The 16843-nt window shown below is 34.3% G+C and overlaps 1 protein-coding gene across 2 annotated transcripts in view; it reads right to left on the reverse strand.

Moving 5' to 3' along the window:
* LOC411586 (GAS2-like protein pickled eggs) overlaps window positions 1–16843 on the reverse strand; it is a 78836-nt gene that overhangs the window by 33861 nt on the left and 28132 nt on the right. For both annotated transcript variants that reach the window (XM_006558791.2, XM_395056.6), the window contains exon 3: window positions 5442–5966. In XM_006558791.2, the coding sequence (XP_006558854.1) occupies window positions 5442–5966 (525 nt within the window). The remainder of the gene's footprint in view (window positions 1–5441; window positions 5967–16843) is intronic.

Here is a 16843-nt window from a genome sequence, read left to right on the forward strand (position 1 = left end):
AATAAAAAATTCGTATGAGGATGGAAATTGATGGAATTTATGGATCAATTCAAAAAGATGAAGAGATGAATATGAGAAGATATTATAATTGTAACATTTCTCTCTCCAATCTTTCTTCTCCCTGACATCTGTACATTTAATAACAAAGATTTTAAACATCGTCGTGGAAATAAATTCTTCTATTCATATATCAATACTAGACTCAACTTTATCTATCATTTTTATGTTAGTAATGATATAGATAAAGATAGAGATATAGATATAGATAAAGAGTTTGTTCGAGATTAGGTAGTAATTAATAATAAACCGTGAAAAGAAAGAGTATTCTCAATACTTGTTATTATATTTTTTAGACATATTTCTTTAAGATAATATGTAAAAATAATAATAATAATAATAATAAACCGAAGAAACATTGAATTATTTTGTTGGAAAACGTATATATCGATCAGGAATCAAATTGAGATAATCGATGAAAAAATGTTTATGCAATTAAGATATCGAGGATTTTTACATAATTCTACGAAAGATAAAACAATCAATATATTATTTCGTTCGAAAGAAATTTGATGTTAAAAAAAAAAAAAAATTATTTGAATTGTGACAGATGAAATATGTACATTTAACCGTGTTTGTTTTAATGTTTAATGTCAATAAAACAACCAATTTTTTATTATGTTTCGTTCGAAAGAAATTTGAAAGTTAAGTTAAATATTCATTCAAAAAAAAAGAAAAAAAAGAAAAATTACTTGAATCGTGATAAATGAAATATCATTTAACCATATTTGTTTTAATGACTGTCAATTTCACGAGTATTGAATGCTCTCTCTCTCTCTAATTGCAAATCTCCAAGGAATCCAACGTGTTGTTCTGCGACTCCAGGGATTGGGTTGTTCCCAATGATTCACCTTAAATAAAAGTAAACGCAAGCGTGTTTTACCGCGTGTTCAGATAAGACAACCACGTTTCCAAGTCCTTCCCTAATCGATACTCCACGAGCTTTCTGCATTTTTCTCTCTTGCAACGTAATTCCTAATTTAAAAAAACGTTCGCGTGTGACGAAGGGATCTTTATATTGATCCAAATTTTAATAAATGGATAATACATTTTATACTACTCGGGCAACAAACATAGATTTAAAATTTGTCGTAATAATATTGCACGTGTGTAAATGCTTCAGCTTAAAACAAAATGTGTTTAGAAGAAATATTTTTGACGTGTTATTTTCGAAAAATCGAATCGAATTATTGGATGGAATTAAATATCATCGCGTTTAAATCATTCGTTACTCAAGCTCCATTCAAGGAGACGATTGTTTTTTTTTTTTTTTTTTTTTTTTTACGAACATTCTTTCATTTAATTCATTAACTAAGTCGATCAATAAAGTCGTTACCGTTAAATTATAGCCAATTATCGGGTTTGCAGAGAAATATAAAATTCCATTGCAGGAGCGATACACATTCTGCGCATGATTACGTAATCCCTCCTCTTGTTTACGTAGCTGTTTTAAAAACTTTTAAAGATTTTCACTCGTGTCTCAACCGGAAACAATGAGTTATTGATGATTCTTTCGACGAGCTAAAAATAGAATTCGGTATATTTTTTTTATAAAATAACGCTTTGATTCATCGAAATAGTTTCGATTATTGCGCAATGTCGAATTCAACAAAGACTCGAATTATAATCGTTCTATTTTCGTTATTCACCTAAACTTTTCATTAAATTAACTTATATGTCTCTTTAAAATTATTCTCTTCTTTTGATCTATTTCCATTTAATATACTTTTAAACGAATCAAAACTCGTTATTTTCAATCAATTCGAGTCTATATGATTTATTTCACTTCATTTTTAACTTAATTACTCTCACAATAAGAAACATATCTAATATCCTATCTTTATTTAATCCAAAATTAAATTAAATTATAAGTAAAAAAAAATACGATTTGAACGAGTGTGTTTTATTTCCTTTAATCATTCCTTAAATTTCGACAGAAGAATAAAATATTCCATGAACGCAAAATACCACCCTCGCAAGATCAATTCATCACGAACAATGGCACAACTTTCCCATTCATCCAACAGCAATAACATTCCCCGCTTAATATGTTAAATCATCAATTATGCAACTTCTAGAAACGATAAAATATTATTTCCAACGATTCAAGCTGGCGAAAACGAAAGTTATCGCCGCGTAGCATTATCGAATTCGATTATTCATCACTAAGATGTCCTCCACTTTACGGAAACACGTGTTTTTCCGCGAAAATGATCGACTCGTGCAAATTTCTCTCTCGCCCTTCACGAAAAACAGCAGTTGAAAGTGAAGAAATTTGTATTCATGCGTCCATAAGAATTCGTGCCAACTTGCAACTGTTGCAAACTGTTTGGGGATAAAACGTTTTCGAAAATTTTCCAATAAATGTTCAGGAAAAATTTTGTTTCACGATGTATCCTTGGAACGAAGAAAAGTAAAGAAAGAAATTTCGTGACAGATTAAATTGCGATCTGTAAGAACGTGAAATTTTATTATTCCAAATTTTTTTAGACAGCAAAGCTATGAAGAAACCGATAAAAATACTGTAAACTTGCCATCTTTCGCCTAACTTTGTGCAGAATAACAAAAGTAGAGAATACGAAAGAATATTAACTAAAATAATTTGTTCCTCAATTTATCTGAACTATATCCAACATTTTAATTTAGACAAATTTTCATAAATATTGTATCTTAATCTAAATTAATTTGCAACAATGAGAACATCGTATTCGACTATATCAAACTTTCTATTCTATTCGTCTCTTCCTGTACCAATTATTTCCCGACCGAGAGGATGTATCGAATCTCGGACAGAAACAGAAACCAGGCTAGATCGAACGGAAAAGAAAAGCTAGGCTGTGTATATTCGTTCCGATGGGGCAAATTAACCGAGCGTTCCTTGTCGCTTTCGAGAACACACCGAGCCTCTTAGTCTGGCGTTAAAAAGCAACGAGACGCCGTTAGTTCCGGTTGAAACACGGTGGAAAGCACGGCGGATTCTTTTCGCGCAGCCTCGTTCAACAACGAACCGAAAAAATTCCCTACCCCGATCCTGTTCTATCAATGCCCCTCTCCCTGCAGTGAGTTCCTGGGAATTGGCCAACATTTTCCCTCTCGAAACAACTTCGAACAGTGATGTTAATGGTGAATCGTGGGATTTTTATGGACACGAACTTTAATAACAATGCGAGGTTTAAATATAGTTGTTTTTTTCTTCTTCCCCTTTTACTTGTCAATTTTATTGTTTAACAGATTGATCGAGTTTCTGAAAAAGGAATGTGATAAAATCTAACGTAAGATACACTGTAAATTTGTATTTGTCGTTAAAATTATTCAATTTTTTCCATAAATACACGATTTGTTTCTCTTTGACAGATAATTAATATATCTGATATATTCGATTATAAACTAGATTCAGATATCTATTTATCGTTCTTCCAATCTAAAAATTGAGAATATTAAAAAGAAACTTGTCACCTTTCTTCACATTCATTTTGACTCTGATATTATTTCTTCTTAATCTAAGAAATCGGCCATTTTTAATTTCTAGATTCTCCATTTTGATTCCAATCTTACTTTCTAACCTAAAAAAAAGAAGAAGACGTCTCCTTCGAAAAGTTAAAATTCTCTCCTAATAGTTTTATACACCATGTACGTTTAAAGTCGATTCAGAGTCGACTTCTTCTCGAGTTATTCGCAAATCTGGAACCCGTTAAGAAATAACGCGTCAGATCTCGAGGCGCCGCGGTGTATGAATTCTTGCGAGGATGTATCAGCAGATTGCTCTTTTCCTATTCAAGCGGCGCAAGCGTGGTCGACTACGAACACGACTGGCTAAATCCCCCGGATGCCTAAGCGTGTTTTTAAAGCGCATAGCACGGATAACTGCACAAAAGATGTGAAATAGACCCGGCTTTGTCATTTTAATAATTCCGGCCGGAATGCCGGGCCGATCTTTGGAGGGGAAAAAATTTAAAACCGTGAGAAAGTCACATCATCCAATATTTCCCACGCGATATAAGATATAATAACTAAATTTATTACGAATAACAAGAAGAAATAAACGAAAGAGTCGTCAAGGATAAACTTTATTACAAAGTAAATAAAAGATGTATGAACAAATCATCTATCGATCTCTTTAAAAACTCGCAACAAGGAATAAATAATACGAGATTCGTCGATTTTTTAAAAATTTATCCTATTCACTTCGATGCTTTAATTTTATTTCGAACAAGATTGTGTAGAGAGTATGAAACGGAAAACGACGCCATAGAATTCATTTAATATATAGCGTGTCCCCGTATTTAAAGTTTTGAAGTAACCGCGGTATTACAAGTGACTCACAATGCGGCTATAAATTGCTGTGTGGCGACCGTTCAGGGAAACTTGTGTCCGCGAAATTCCTCCTATAACCTCTAACACCGCGTGACCGGGCGGCAGAGCGCGTGGAAAAGTGGACAAGTCGGGAGCGAGACGGCCGCGATTCCCACACGTAACACGAGGCGAGGACTTGCGCGCGCGGTATTAAGTATTATACGATCGGCGTGTAACGAGAACGAGATCGGTTTCGAGATCGGGCAATTACGCTTGTTCTGTGCCCACTGTGACGCGAACGCGTTGCGTTTTACCAGGCTGATTTAGTGACCGTTTAAATCCATTTAGCGGTGGAAAACGCGGTTCGAGATGGAAGCGAGACGGTTTTCGTTTCGGTGTCATGCTAACACGATTTACGAGCCCACGGCTTGGTTGCGAGCGGAAGAGAGTTATCAAGACGACATTTTAAACCGTCCGTTCCTCGCGTGCACGCCGGCCAAACATCTTTTCTTTTTTTCCTTTTCTCTTTCCTTTCTTTTTTCGAAAACCGTTAGGCCACCTGCGACGATTGTCATGATAAATTTGAAATTGGAAATTTCTATCTCGTAATAGTAGTAGTGATCAATTTATATGGATCAAAATGAATATTAGAAATTTTATACAAATTTGTATCGTTGAGAATATAAAAGTATTAGATTTACTTTTACTTTTCTTTGATCAACTTTTTGATTATTTGCACAGGAATAAAGATAAAAATTGTGCTGCAGAACGTTTCAAAGATCTAAACGTATTTAGAACGTGTATATTATGGAACACGATGATTCTTTTCAACGCCGAAATACGTATAACTCGCTCTCTCTTATTCCTGATATTCAGCGGGGAGTAACGCCATAAATACACTCCGATACCTAAGGGTGCGAGTTATTTTCACAGTCTGGGAACAAGATTACAGATCCCTCTGAAGAGACGAGCATTTTCAACGCTCCCTCTCTTCTTTTATAAAAATCTAATAATGACAATATTCGATTAAAACAAAGGAATTTAACTTGAAAATTACATTAATGGAAAAAGGAATAAAGATAATGACTTACCATCTCGTCCAAGCTCTTCAAATCGTTGGTGACGATCTGTGGCTGGGGTCCGTATATGAGGCACGGCTCCTCCTGCTGCATATCGGCGTACTCGTCGTCGCTCTCCTCGTTCCCGGAATTTCCGTGGGCCCCGTTCGCCGCCTTGTTCTCCGCCGCTATCTCCCTATCTATCTGCCTCTCCATCTGGACCAGCATCGGCGCCAGCATACCGAATTTCGCGCCCCGCCTCGCCACCTCAAGCAAACAGAGGATCACGTGTCGCTCGTTCTTGCGCATAATCAGGTCGTCGGTCTCGAATAACAGGCACTCGATGATACCCAAGCTGTTGCGGCACCAACCGATGAAGTTGGACACGTTGTCGCGGGCGAAGAAGGTGCCGGCCTTCGCGTTCGGCAAGAAGGCCACGTCGCTCAGCTGGCTCATCGGCACAGCAAGCGACGAGGTCATCGATCGTGTCATCGAGATCTTGCGCGCCTGACGCCGCGCCACGTATTCAGCCGCCGATTTTCGTACGTTGTTCGCGTGCTGGGGACAAGAAAAAAGATGAATTTTTACGTGATGTACTTGTTTATTCATTCCAGTTTTATTCAACGACTGGAACAGGCATTGTTATTTATTTATTATTGTTGTTATCGTTTCAATCGTAAAATAGATGTTTAGAAAACAAAGCGTGGTGATTTAAATAGAAATAATATGGTAACTGCGAATTAAATTTTTCCAAGTTTGATGTCTACGTTTATTTAAGTTTGACACGGTTCGTATTTGAGCATATCGCGAATTAATATAGGAATTTCGAAAATTTCTATTTCTTCAAATATTTGTTCAAATATTTATATTGACATTCGATACGATTCTAAAGATATTAGTTTCTTCCTCGATTTTATAGTCAGTTATAGTCAGGATAGTAACGATGCGATTCACTCAATTTCGAAACTCTATTTCCCTTTTCAATCCTTGTTCAAATATTAATTTCTTCCTCGATTTTATAGTCAGTTATAGTCAGTTATAGTCAGGATAGTAAATGATGGGATTCACTCAATTTTGAAACTCTATTTCCCTTTTCAATCCTTGTTCAAATTATTAATTAATTTTTCAAATCATTAATTAATTTCTTCCTCGATTTTATAGTCAGTTATAGTCAGAATAATAAATGATGCGATTCATTCAACTTCGAAACTTATTTCCCTTATATATTATTTCCCTTTTCAATCCTTATTCAAACATTAATTAATTTCTTCCTCAATTTTATAGTCAGTTATAGTCAGAATAATAAATGGTACGATTCATATTATTATTTTCCTTCCAAACGAATTTTTGACACGTTCGAAACTCTATTTTTCTCTTTAATCCTTGTTCAAACATTAATTAATTTCTTCCTCGATTTTATAGTCAGTTATAGTCAAGACAATAAACGGTATGATTCACATTGCTTCCTACCGAATTTCTCATACGTTCGAAACTCTATTTCTTCAATCCTTGTTCAAACATTTACATTCCCCAATAAAATTCGATACGATTCTAAAGATGTTAGTTTCTTCCTCGATTTTATAGTCAATTATAGTCAGGATAATAAACGGTGCGATTCATATTATTATTTTCCTTTCTACCGAATTTCTCACATGTTCTATTTCTTCAAACATTTATATCCCCGATACTCGATACGATTGTAAAAATATTAGTTTCTTCCTCGATTTTATAGTCAATTATAGTCAAGATAGATAAGCGATTCACATTACTACTTTTCTTCCTACCGAATTCGAAACTCTATTTCCCTTAAGTGTCTTCAATCCTTGTTCAAACATCCGCCAATAAAATTCGATACGATTCCAAAAATATCAAAGTTTCGTCCTCGAATTTTATATAGTCAATCGAGGGATAATAAACCGTGCGATTCACTTCGCTACTTTAGTTCCAAACGAATCGCACAATCGGTACAATAAGGCTGACATTCACCGTTACGTGAACGCCGATCCATTCGCCGATTAAGGAGTCGTAGCGTACACCGCCGATATCATCTTAACACCCATGATACTAATTGTTCCATTAATAACATTGCACGCCTCCCCTCCCTCCTCTCGAAACGATCGAACGTTCACGCGAGCGATAAGCCGCAAACTTTTCCATACGGCACAAAGCGCGCGTACTTTCATCATTGACCAAGAGTGGTGCTTAAGTAACCGATAATTGGATATCGAGACGATGTAAATGAGCTTGGACTACGCCCTACGTCTAATAACAGGTTTTACAAGCGTTCGATCTATCGCGTTCGATATATCGAACGAGAGGACGACCCTTCTCGCTCCAACTTTTCCTCGTCGATTAATTGGGAACGAGAAATAATTATCGTTGGTCTACAACGATTTCCTGAATTGTGAAAAGGGTATCGAAGAGAATAATTTTTTCTAATTCGAAAAGTATCTGCTATATAATTATTGTAGTAATTTATTAGTTTTGTGTGATAAAGTAATCGATAAAAAAGAGCATTTTTGAATAAAAGAATTCGATAATGTAGCTTAGTTCTTTATATATATATATATATATATCGATGGATGGATAAATAAGGATGGTCATTGTTTCTGAACGAATGAATGGAAGATTTTGAGATGTAATTTTTTTTTATAAAATGCGACTAATAATAAAAATTCAATAAATAAGCTAGAATCGATGGATGACAGTCTTAGATATTCGAAATCTAAGTATAATCGTATTACTTCAATTGAATTTAGAATTTTTAAAAAAGTTATGAATAAATTATTTCAAAAATCGATTATTCGATGTACATATTTCATATATTATATCTCAAATAGTTAAAGCATGACTCGAACGATTAAAAGATTCATATTAAACTAAATATAGTTCATTTCAATATGAATATCGCTGTTATTATTCCAATTTTCATTAAATTTGCCTCGTTAAAAAAGAATAAAAGAAAGAAAATTACTAAAACCGTCAAATACAACAATGTTGATTAAATAACCGAATATTATTGGAAATTTTTATCAATTTTAAGTTCAATTTATACCGAATTTGAAATTTCCATCGAGAGATACGATCTCACACTAAAGCAGCAACAGCGGAAAACTCTCGATATTCCTCTCGGTTTGAATATAAAGAGGGAAGGAAAAGAAATCGCTATAAATTAATTATTCCTATCTCGTGAAATTTTTATTATTCCTCGTGTTTCCTTTCTTCCTTTCCCTTCCTTTTCTCTTCTCGTTTCCTTCATCCATTTGGCTGATCACGATGCCCACACGAGGTCAATGTTACGCGGATTAATGCCTTCTTCTCATCTCACTTTCACCGTACTACATACTCGCTCTTCGTCGATTAAACTATGAAACTCGAGTTTTATAAATCACGCTCTATCTTATTCTTCCGAAATAAAATTTTAATCAATTCCTTTTTAAAATTGGCAAATCGAATCGTTTCAAGAAAGAAGTTGTTCGAAATAAGGAAAAAACCGAGTCGATAAAGCGTGGAGCGCGTTAAAACAAAGATTGAATTTCTAAGCACGAAGAAACGATCTATGAAGCCGTTGATTATGCAATTGGAGCATTTCAAAACTCAATTATACAGAAGCGGCCGTTTTCTATTGAACGAACTTCTTGTACGATTCATGCCGCGTATCTGCCAGCGTCGCTACACTGTTAATCCGACTACAGCCGACTTGATAAAGCAGTTAAAAGAGGTCAGTTGGTAGACGCTGATCGATTGTTCCGTAATTCTTCATTTCCTGTCTCGATACGCTACCATGAATTTCAATAATCCCCGACGGGGGCATAGAACCGAACCGCGCTAGTACTTTTCCCCTTCCGACTAATTTAAGGATTTCTTTGTTTTCTTCTTTCTGCCCAGTTCTCTTTTTACTTTTTTAAGAAAAGTATCTCCTTTTTCTATCGTTTTCTCTCAATTTTTTCGAATCGAATGGGGGATCGAAAAAAAATTTGAATCTTTCGAAAAGTTAAACAAGAATTTTTGGAAAACTTAAATTGTAAATTTATAAATTTGGTTAAAGTGAAATTAAATAAATAATAATTAAATTATTTTTGTAAAGAAGTTTTTTTTTTGTAGCTTTGACTATTTCTTGGATCGAAACGATGTCAAACGAGATTCCGAACGCGCCTTTATTATTATCGAAAGTTAAACATTTGCTAGAAATGCGGGACAAAGTACGGGAGAAACGGTTTAAAATCTGGAATTGGAATAGGACATAACTGTTCCTGGAATTAATTTCCGCTGTGAACGGCAAATTTCCGAAATCAACGATGTACCATCGGCCGATAACCCATTCGCTACACCCGAATCGAAAGCAACCCGATTTCGTTACGAGACTTTCAAAAATCAATTTGAAACATTTTGTATCCACGTTCAACTTATGAAACAAGAATATCCAATCCGCAATTGTGAAACGTAACTTAATCAAAAATTCCACGTAACGATTTCGTTAGGTGAAGAATGCCAAAATATTCTGCTTCTGTTATTATACATTATATTGTAAATTTATATAATCTTTGACGAAATAAACGTATCAAAATCGAAGAGTTCATTAATACATAATATCCCAAAACTAGTAACTATAAAACTATTTGTATAATCTTATTCTACACCTAAATCATTTCAATTGTATCAATTTTTAAGAATTAACCTCATCATCGTCCACAATCGTATTAAAGAATTTTTAAGCGGATAATATCGAAATTCTTATATTAACACGTGGAGCGTGAGAAAAAGGATTGTGCCACCAACTCTGGCCGAGTTGGGTGGATTTCCAGCCGAGAAGGCGAGGAAACGGTTGGTTAGGCCGTTGACACGTTCGCCTAATCTCTATATTATCCCCGGGGAGGTATCTGGCCGGGACAACCGACCGGATGCTATTAGATAGAATTTTTACGACTGTTGGCTCCAACCGTGATACCGCTCGCTCGCATACCGCATCGCCTTATGGGCATCACGTGGCCCACGATGCGAGCCCTTCCAATCGAGCCCTCAATTCTCTCGTAACGAATTAATTCGTTTATCGAGGAATTGCGCGGGATTCGTTCGACGTAAGAAAATAACATTCTATTGTTAAATTATAATATATAAATGTTTGAAGTAGATTATTATGGGAGGAAGAAGGAAAATATCGAGTCTGTACACGATATTCTATTTATTTTAAATTTTTAACTTTATTTTAACTTCGATGAATGAAATAATTTCAAAGATACATTTTAATCGATGAAATCTTTAATAGAATATTCTCTATAGAATTGAAACTAATATCGAAAGATAAGGGGAAAAGAAACAATCTCTGTATTTATCATTATTACTTCAACACGAATCTATTGACTTAACCTAATTAATATCTAATATAATACTTTTCGAAATTTTTAGAACCGAATTCGATAAAAAGAAATCCCTATAATATCGATCTTATCTTATCATTATCTCTCCCAAGCTAAAAACGTTTCAAATTATATACGAAATAAACTCTTTATATCTAAATCTCCGAGATCTTTTAACGTATAATCTATTACTACATCTCTTTAAACACTCGACTGTCCGAATATATTTGAAAAACCACCGACATCCAACCACTAAGCCGTAAGGAGCTAGCTAAACCGACATCTCTCTCCTAAAACCACCTGGCCATAAACCGTCCTCGACTTGCACCGAGCCAAAGAGGGATTAAAAAAAAAAAAGATCAAATACATCACGCCAAAAAGACTGCCTCCGAAGTGGCAATTACGTGCACAACACTCGAGGTAAAAAAAAAAAAAAAATAAACTCCGAAACAACTCGTCGAAACAACTTGTGACTTTTGAAGAGGTTTTTCACGAAAATGAGAGTCACTGGGCCCGGCCAGAAGAGGAGAAGAAGAAGAAGGGAAGAAAGGGGAGAGGAGAAACGCCTCGTATATGGTAATATGGCCGGCAGATGAGAGTTTGACGGCAGGATGTCACATTACCGTGCCCTCTGACCCCCTCCTCCTGCTCTTCTCTCCCCCTCTTTCGATACCGTTCGTGTCCCGGCATCTGTGCCGTCTGCGATCCAACGTGAGGCGAACGCGCTTAATGAAAATGGCTGGTGCACATTCAACATCGTAAATTGGAGCGGAGTCCGCGGGGGAGGGGAAGAGGGGAGAGGGAAGAGCAACGCGTCGTTAACCGTAATACCGCGGAGAAAAGCGTGACGCGACGCGGTTTGTTTTGTTTTATTTGTTTTCTCGCTTCCTTTTTCGCCCCCTGCCGATCTTGTCTTAAATTTATTATCATTTCTCTTTCTCTCTCTCTCTTTTCATTTTCTTTCTGTTTTTATTCTTTGCGTGTAAACACGATTAAGATATCTGAAAGATATCTGAAAGATAGAAAAACGAGGTTAGATCGAGGATTTCTTTTTTTTAATAAAATATTTATAGCAGTCTTGTCAATTTTTAAAGTGCTGTTGTTTGTGAGAAAAAATTGTTCTGAAATATTTCTCCAATTTTTAATAGTAAGTAACACGTACGTTTATTTTATTCGGGATGTGTGAATAAATTTGTTTATTGCATTTTATTATATGAGTTAGAGGAAGTATTAATGAGGATGATCCTTTAAGAGAAAGAGAAATTTTTAATTTCGGAAGAGATCTGCTCCTCGTTTTCCCATTTTAATTTTTCCCCTTTGTAGGTTTTTCCAAATTATTCTCTCCTATTTTCGGGGCAGAGTTACATGCAATTCCCTGAGAAAATCTTTCTCTTTTCTTTCTTTCTTTTTGTTTCTTCTACAGGGGTAGTTTTTCGACAATATTTTGTTGCAACACGCGATAAATTTTTTATTCCATTAATTTTCTGAAAACGGAATTTATTAGAAGACGGTTTACAAATAAAATAAGAATAAAATATTTTTCGAAAAGACAATTTAAGAGAAACCTTTGAACCCTAAATAATAATTATTAAAATTTAATCGATTAATAACGAACATTCAGAATTTTAATAAATGTATCTAAAGAAAAAAGAAAGAAAGAAGGAAGGAAAAAAATCATAAAAGTCATTGTCAATTTCAAACAAATTCCAAAGCTGCCAGAGATAATAGATATATTAAAACTTTCACATTTCACGGTGTAATTTGCGGCTGACACAAGTGTCGTGAATCATCCTTCCCGTTTTTTGTGTGTCACGGAAATCGAGGCGAAAAAAACCTCTTGCGTTTGTCTTTCGCCCGGCGCACAATGGTTAATTTTAATTGGCAGTTTTTACACACGGAAAATGGAAAGCCGGAAAAGCATAGTTTCTATTAGAAGGACGCGACGAAAAGGGGAAACAAACACGCGCGTCGCCCCATAAGAATAGAAAACATCCGCTTTTTAACTCGTTCTACCGTAGCAAGGTAATCTTATGCTAGAAAATCCATGCTTATTCTTTCACGCTCGAAATCTATTCTCATTATACCACCAGCTTCGTTATCCGTGTTTCCGAGCGAATCTCGTCGTCCATTTTCCTTCCACTTTGGTATCTTTTGATTAGAAAGTACGTATAATTTTGACAAAAGTGTTGTTAAATGTTTAATCAATATTTAATTATTTGGAAAAAAAGTATTTGTATAATTTCAAGGATATTAAAAAAATATCGCAAAAGGGAGAATGACAATTTTTGATGAAACGGAATAATTTAGAGATGTTCAACTATGTTAGATCAAGTTTCGAATTAGAAATTGGAAAAAATTAAATTAAATATTTCAAATTTTAGAGAGTTTCGAATTTATTAAAAAAAAAGTTCTAAAAATCCTTTTTAATTTTGTATAAGTTAGAAAACACAGAGATGTCGAAAGAATCGAATCTTTAAAAAAAAAAAAAAAAAAAGTTTTAAAAATCCTTCTTAATTTTGTATAAATTAGAAAGCATAGAGATGCCGAAAGAATCGAATCTTTTAAAAAAAAAAAAAGTTCTAAAAATTAATTTTATATAAAATAAATAGAACGTTAGAAAGCATAGAGATGTCGAAAAAATCGAATCTTTAAAAAAAAAAAAAAGTTCTAAAAATTAATTTTATATAAAATAAATAGAAAGCATAGAGATGTCGAAAGAATCGAATCTTTTTTAAAAAAAAAAAAGTTCTAAAAATTAATTTTGTATAAAATAAATAGAATAATAGAAAGCATAGAGATGTCGAAAGAATCGTGCGATTATTAATCGGCCAAATATTGAGATATTCTAAACAATTCCTAACGCGAGTATATACAATTCTCGATCTGATTCATATCATGCCTGTTACATCAATAAACGCATACACGAACGATCCAAATAATATTAACAATAAGATAGTTTAACCTCTTCGATCGATCTTCATTACGAATTACATTACTATCTCACCCCTTCTTTCTTATCCTCATTATAAAGTAAATAAACTAAAAATAAAGGAAGTAGTAAATAAAGAAGAAAAGTAAAAATAAAGAAAGTAAACTATAATCCTTATTGCAAGTATAATTTTCCACAAACTTTAATTCTAAAATCAATCAATTAAATTCGCGATTATCTATTCCCACAAAATCCGAAAAACGAAAACACGACGCGCCTATCTCGAACAAATATGTTGTCATTAATTACACGGATTATTTTGCTCGGCCAATTGCGCGCTCAATTACTTAATAGGCAGCTGATGTCGATTACTGCGTGACGGCCGGGTCGGGAAAACTGCCTTCGACCGGTCCAACACCGCAATATATTACAGGGAAATCAATACCACCGGTGAATAGATATTTACGACGCGATTCGATCGACCGATTCATCTTATCTCGGCGCATTATAACAATGCAAGAATGCATTGAAGAAAATGACCCCGTGAACGCCTTAGTAAAGAAAAGTTTGTATTTGTGATTCGATTGTAACGCGTACGTGAATTTATTATTCGTGTTTGAATGGGATTAAGATACGTTTTCATTTCTTAACAGAAAAAAATATCGATTTTGAAATTTGATTTATGAATTTATCAATCAATTAAACGATTATCGAGTGTATCAAATTGGCAGTAGTGAGTTTGCTTTGTTGAGGTTAGGTTGATGAGATGAAAACATTGATTGTTTGACCCTCGGTGTTAAAGTTGTGCCATTAGATACAACTACAAGAGTTTGTAGTTTAGTCTAGTTTCAGTTTGTCCAGCTTATTTATACAGAGTGTAGTATTCGTGCAACATGTTCGAGCCAAGGTTGAGCCTCAAATCAAACATTTGAAAGTTGATGTAGAAAAACATTTCAATAGAGATCCATTTATTAAAGCAACTTAAAGGAGGATGAATGTTCTTTTTTCTTCTTCGCTCTATCCGGATATTTGATTCTGAATTCAGTAATGAAAAGTTCGAATTTATCGATTAAGATTATAAAATAATGACCGGTGATGATTCTTTGACAGAAATAATTTCCAAGTTTCCATAATTGATAATACGATACGAGCGATGGATAAAGCTCGACTGTTTAAGAATACAAGAAACGGTTTCTATTCGAGGGAAATTCTCAGCCCCGTTTCGCTTTCGTGCAATGAATGCAACGGCCACTTTACGCCGAATCAAGCGCACTTTCCATCGGCTAAATCCTTCCAGGTCGAGCCACGGAATCGTTTCAACGATTCACAACAAGCATTGTGTGACGCCCGTGTCGCACGCTTCGTCACAGCGTTTCCGCCGACAATTTGTCTTTTTAATCTCGAGATAACATAATTTTACGATTGACGTGCAATAATCGAACAATTTGACGATTTGAGTTGAAGGAGAAAATTATCGATTAAAAGAAAATTGAAAGAAAGTGTAAACGTGAAAATTCGAAATGCTGATAAAACGTTGAGATACTGTTATTACACTTCCTAATTTGTCGTACAAACGATTTAGTTTAAATCTTTCTGATAAAATGATAATAAAAATGAAAATTCGACTTTTGAAAAGTGAAAAACAATGAAAAATTGTTCGATTGAATCAAATAAATATAGTAGAAACGAAAGAGAATCTGAATCTAAAAAGAAAAAAAAAAGATTATACGTTTGTAAATAGAAAGATTCGATTCAATTTGTTATATTATTATTAAGTTCAAGTAGATGTTGATCGATCGCAAAAAGTTACACGGTAATATAGCTGTCGTGGATCACGGTGATTAATCTTAATTATCGAAGCATAACGAAGATTGGTAATAAACAACTGTTGAAAGATCAAACGATATGTCTGTCGGCCAATTGCTTTTCATATTAATTGCAATTTCTCTTTCCACGTGTAAATAGTTTTTCCAATTTAACTTATGATATTATTCTATATACCAATGTATCCAATAAAAGTATCTTATAATATAAAGATTTAAGATTCTGTGAAACTCTTATCTTTTATCATTAAAAAAAAAAAAAATAAATAAATAAAAAGAAATCTAACCTACAAAGATGTAATACGAAATACTCTATTTTATCAAAGTTTTCTGTCATTTTTTCTTTTTACAACAAACTTTTTAAGGAAAATAAGATAAAAAAATGAGAAATACGTTTTCTCAGAGCCACCCTTTGCGAGGGAGGAAATCGTGGCAAAACGATTTGTTGTTGGCTGGTCTAGTCCAACATTTTCCTTCTTTTCCTTTCTTTTTCCAGCGTACCGAAAATAAACAGACAGTCGTCCTTCCATCCGGCCTTTTTTCCATCTAAATATACCAATTCCTCCCCCAAGTTCGAAAGGCGCGGTGGATAGGGTTGTAGGGAAAAACAAGCGGCGAAAATAGAACTGTTGGCAATGGAGCACAACTGTCTAGGAACTTTGAGAATTTGCTATATATTTACTTCTCTTGATCGCAATCGAGACCTTTCGATCTTATTTAATTTACCAGGATGACAGTACATGCTTCTTTTTCTTTGGAATCGTTAATCCATTGTTACAATATCTCTCAATATCTTTATAACAAAATACAAAGAAATTATTATTCACAAATCTTTCGTTCCTTCTTACATTTCCTTCTTTTTTATTCCTATCAAACAATTACAAAATATTTCCATAGTCTTAATAACACGTCTCTAATTAAGGTAAATTAAATATAAATTAATAACAAGTTATTAATAAAAATGGTTATCCATTATGAAATATCATTCTCGAATAATTGCACTCGGATACGAAACAAAGGTGAAATCAATAATGTCGTTCATAAATTATGCAAATGTAGCCAACACCATTAATTTATGATACGATCTTTTACAACCCGTATCTACTCTTTTACGAACACAATATACCCGTAGCTGTGTACGTGTTAACGAGCCCGATAAATTATTCAAAGGGCTGATAGGAGTTGAAAGAATAATCCACCGATTAGATTCGGCCTCGATGGATAGAAAAAAAAAAAAAATGAAAGACGAGAGGAGAGGGAGTGCAGTGGCCTTCCGAAAAGGATAATAAAGGCAGGCAAGGACGGCCGGCTGAATGTCCTCTTATA

The sequence above is a fragment of the Apis mellifera genome, linkage group LG7, assembly GCF_003254395.2.
Source record: "Apis mellifera strain DH4 linkage group LG7, Amel_HAv3.1, whole genome shotgun sequence".
Classification (NCBI taxonomy): domain Eukaryota; kingdom Metazoa; phylum Arthropoda; class Insecta; order Hymenoptera; family Apidae; genus Apis; species Apis mellifera.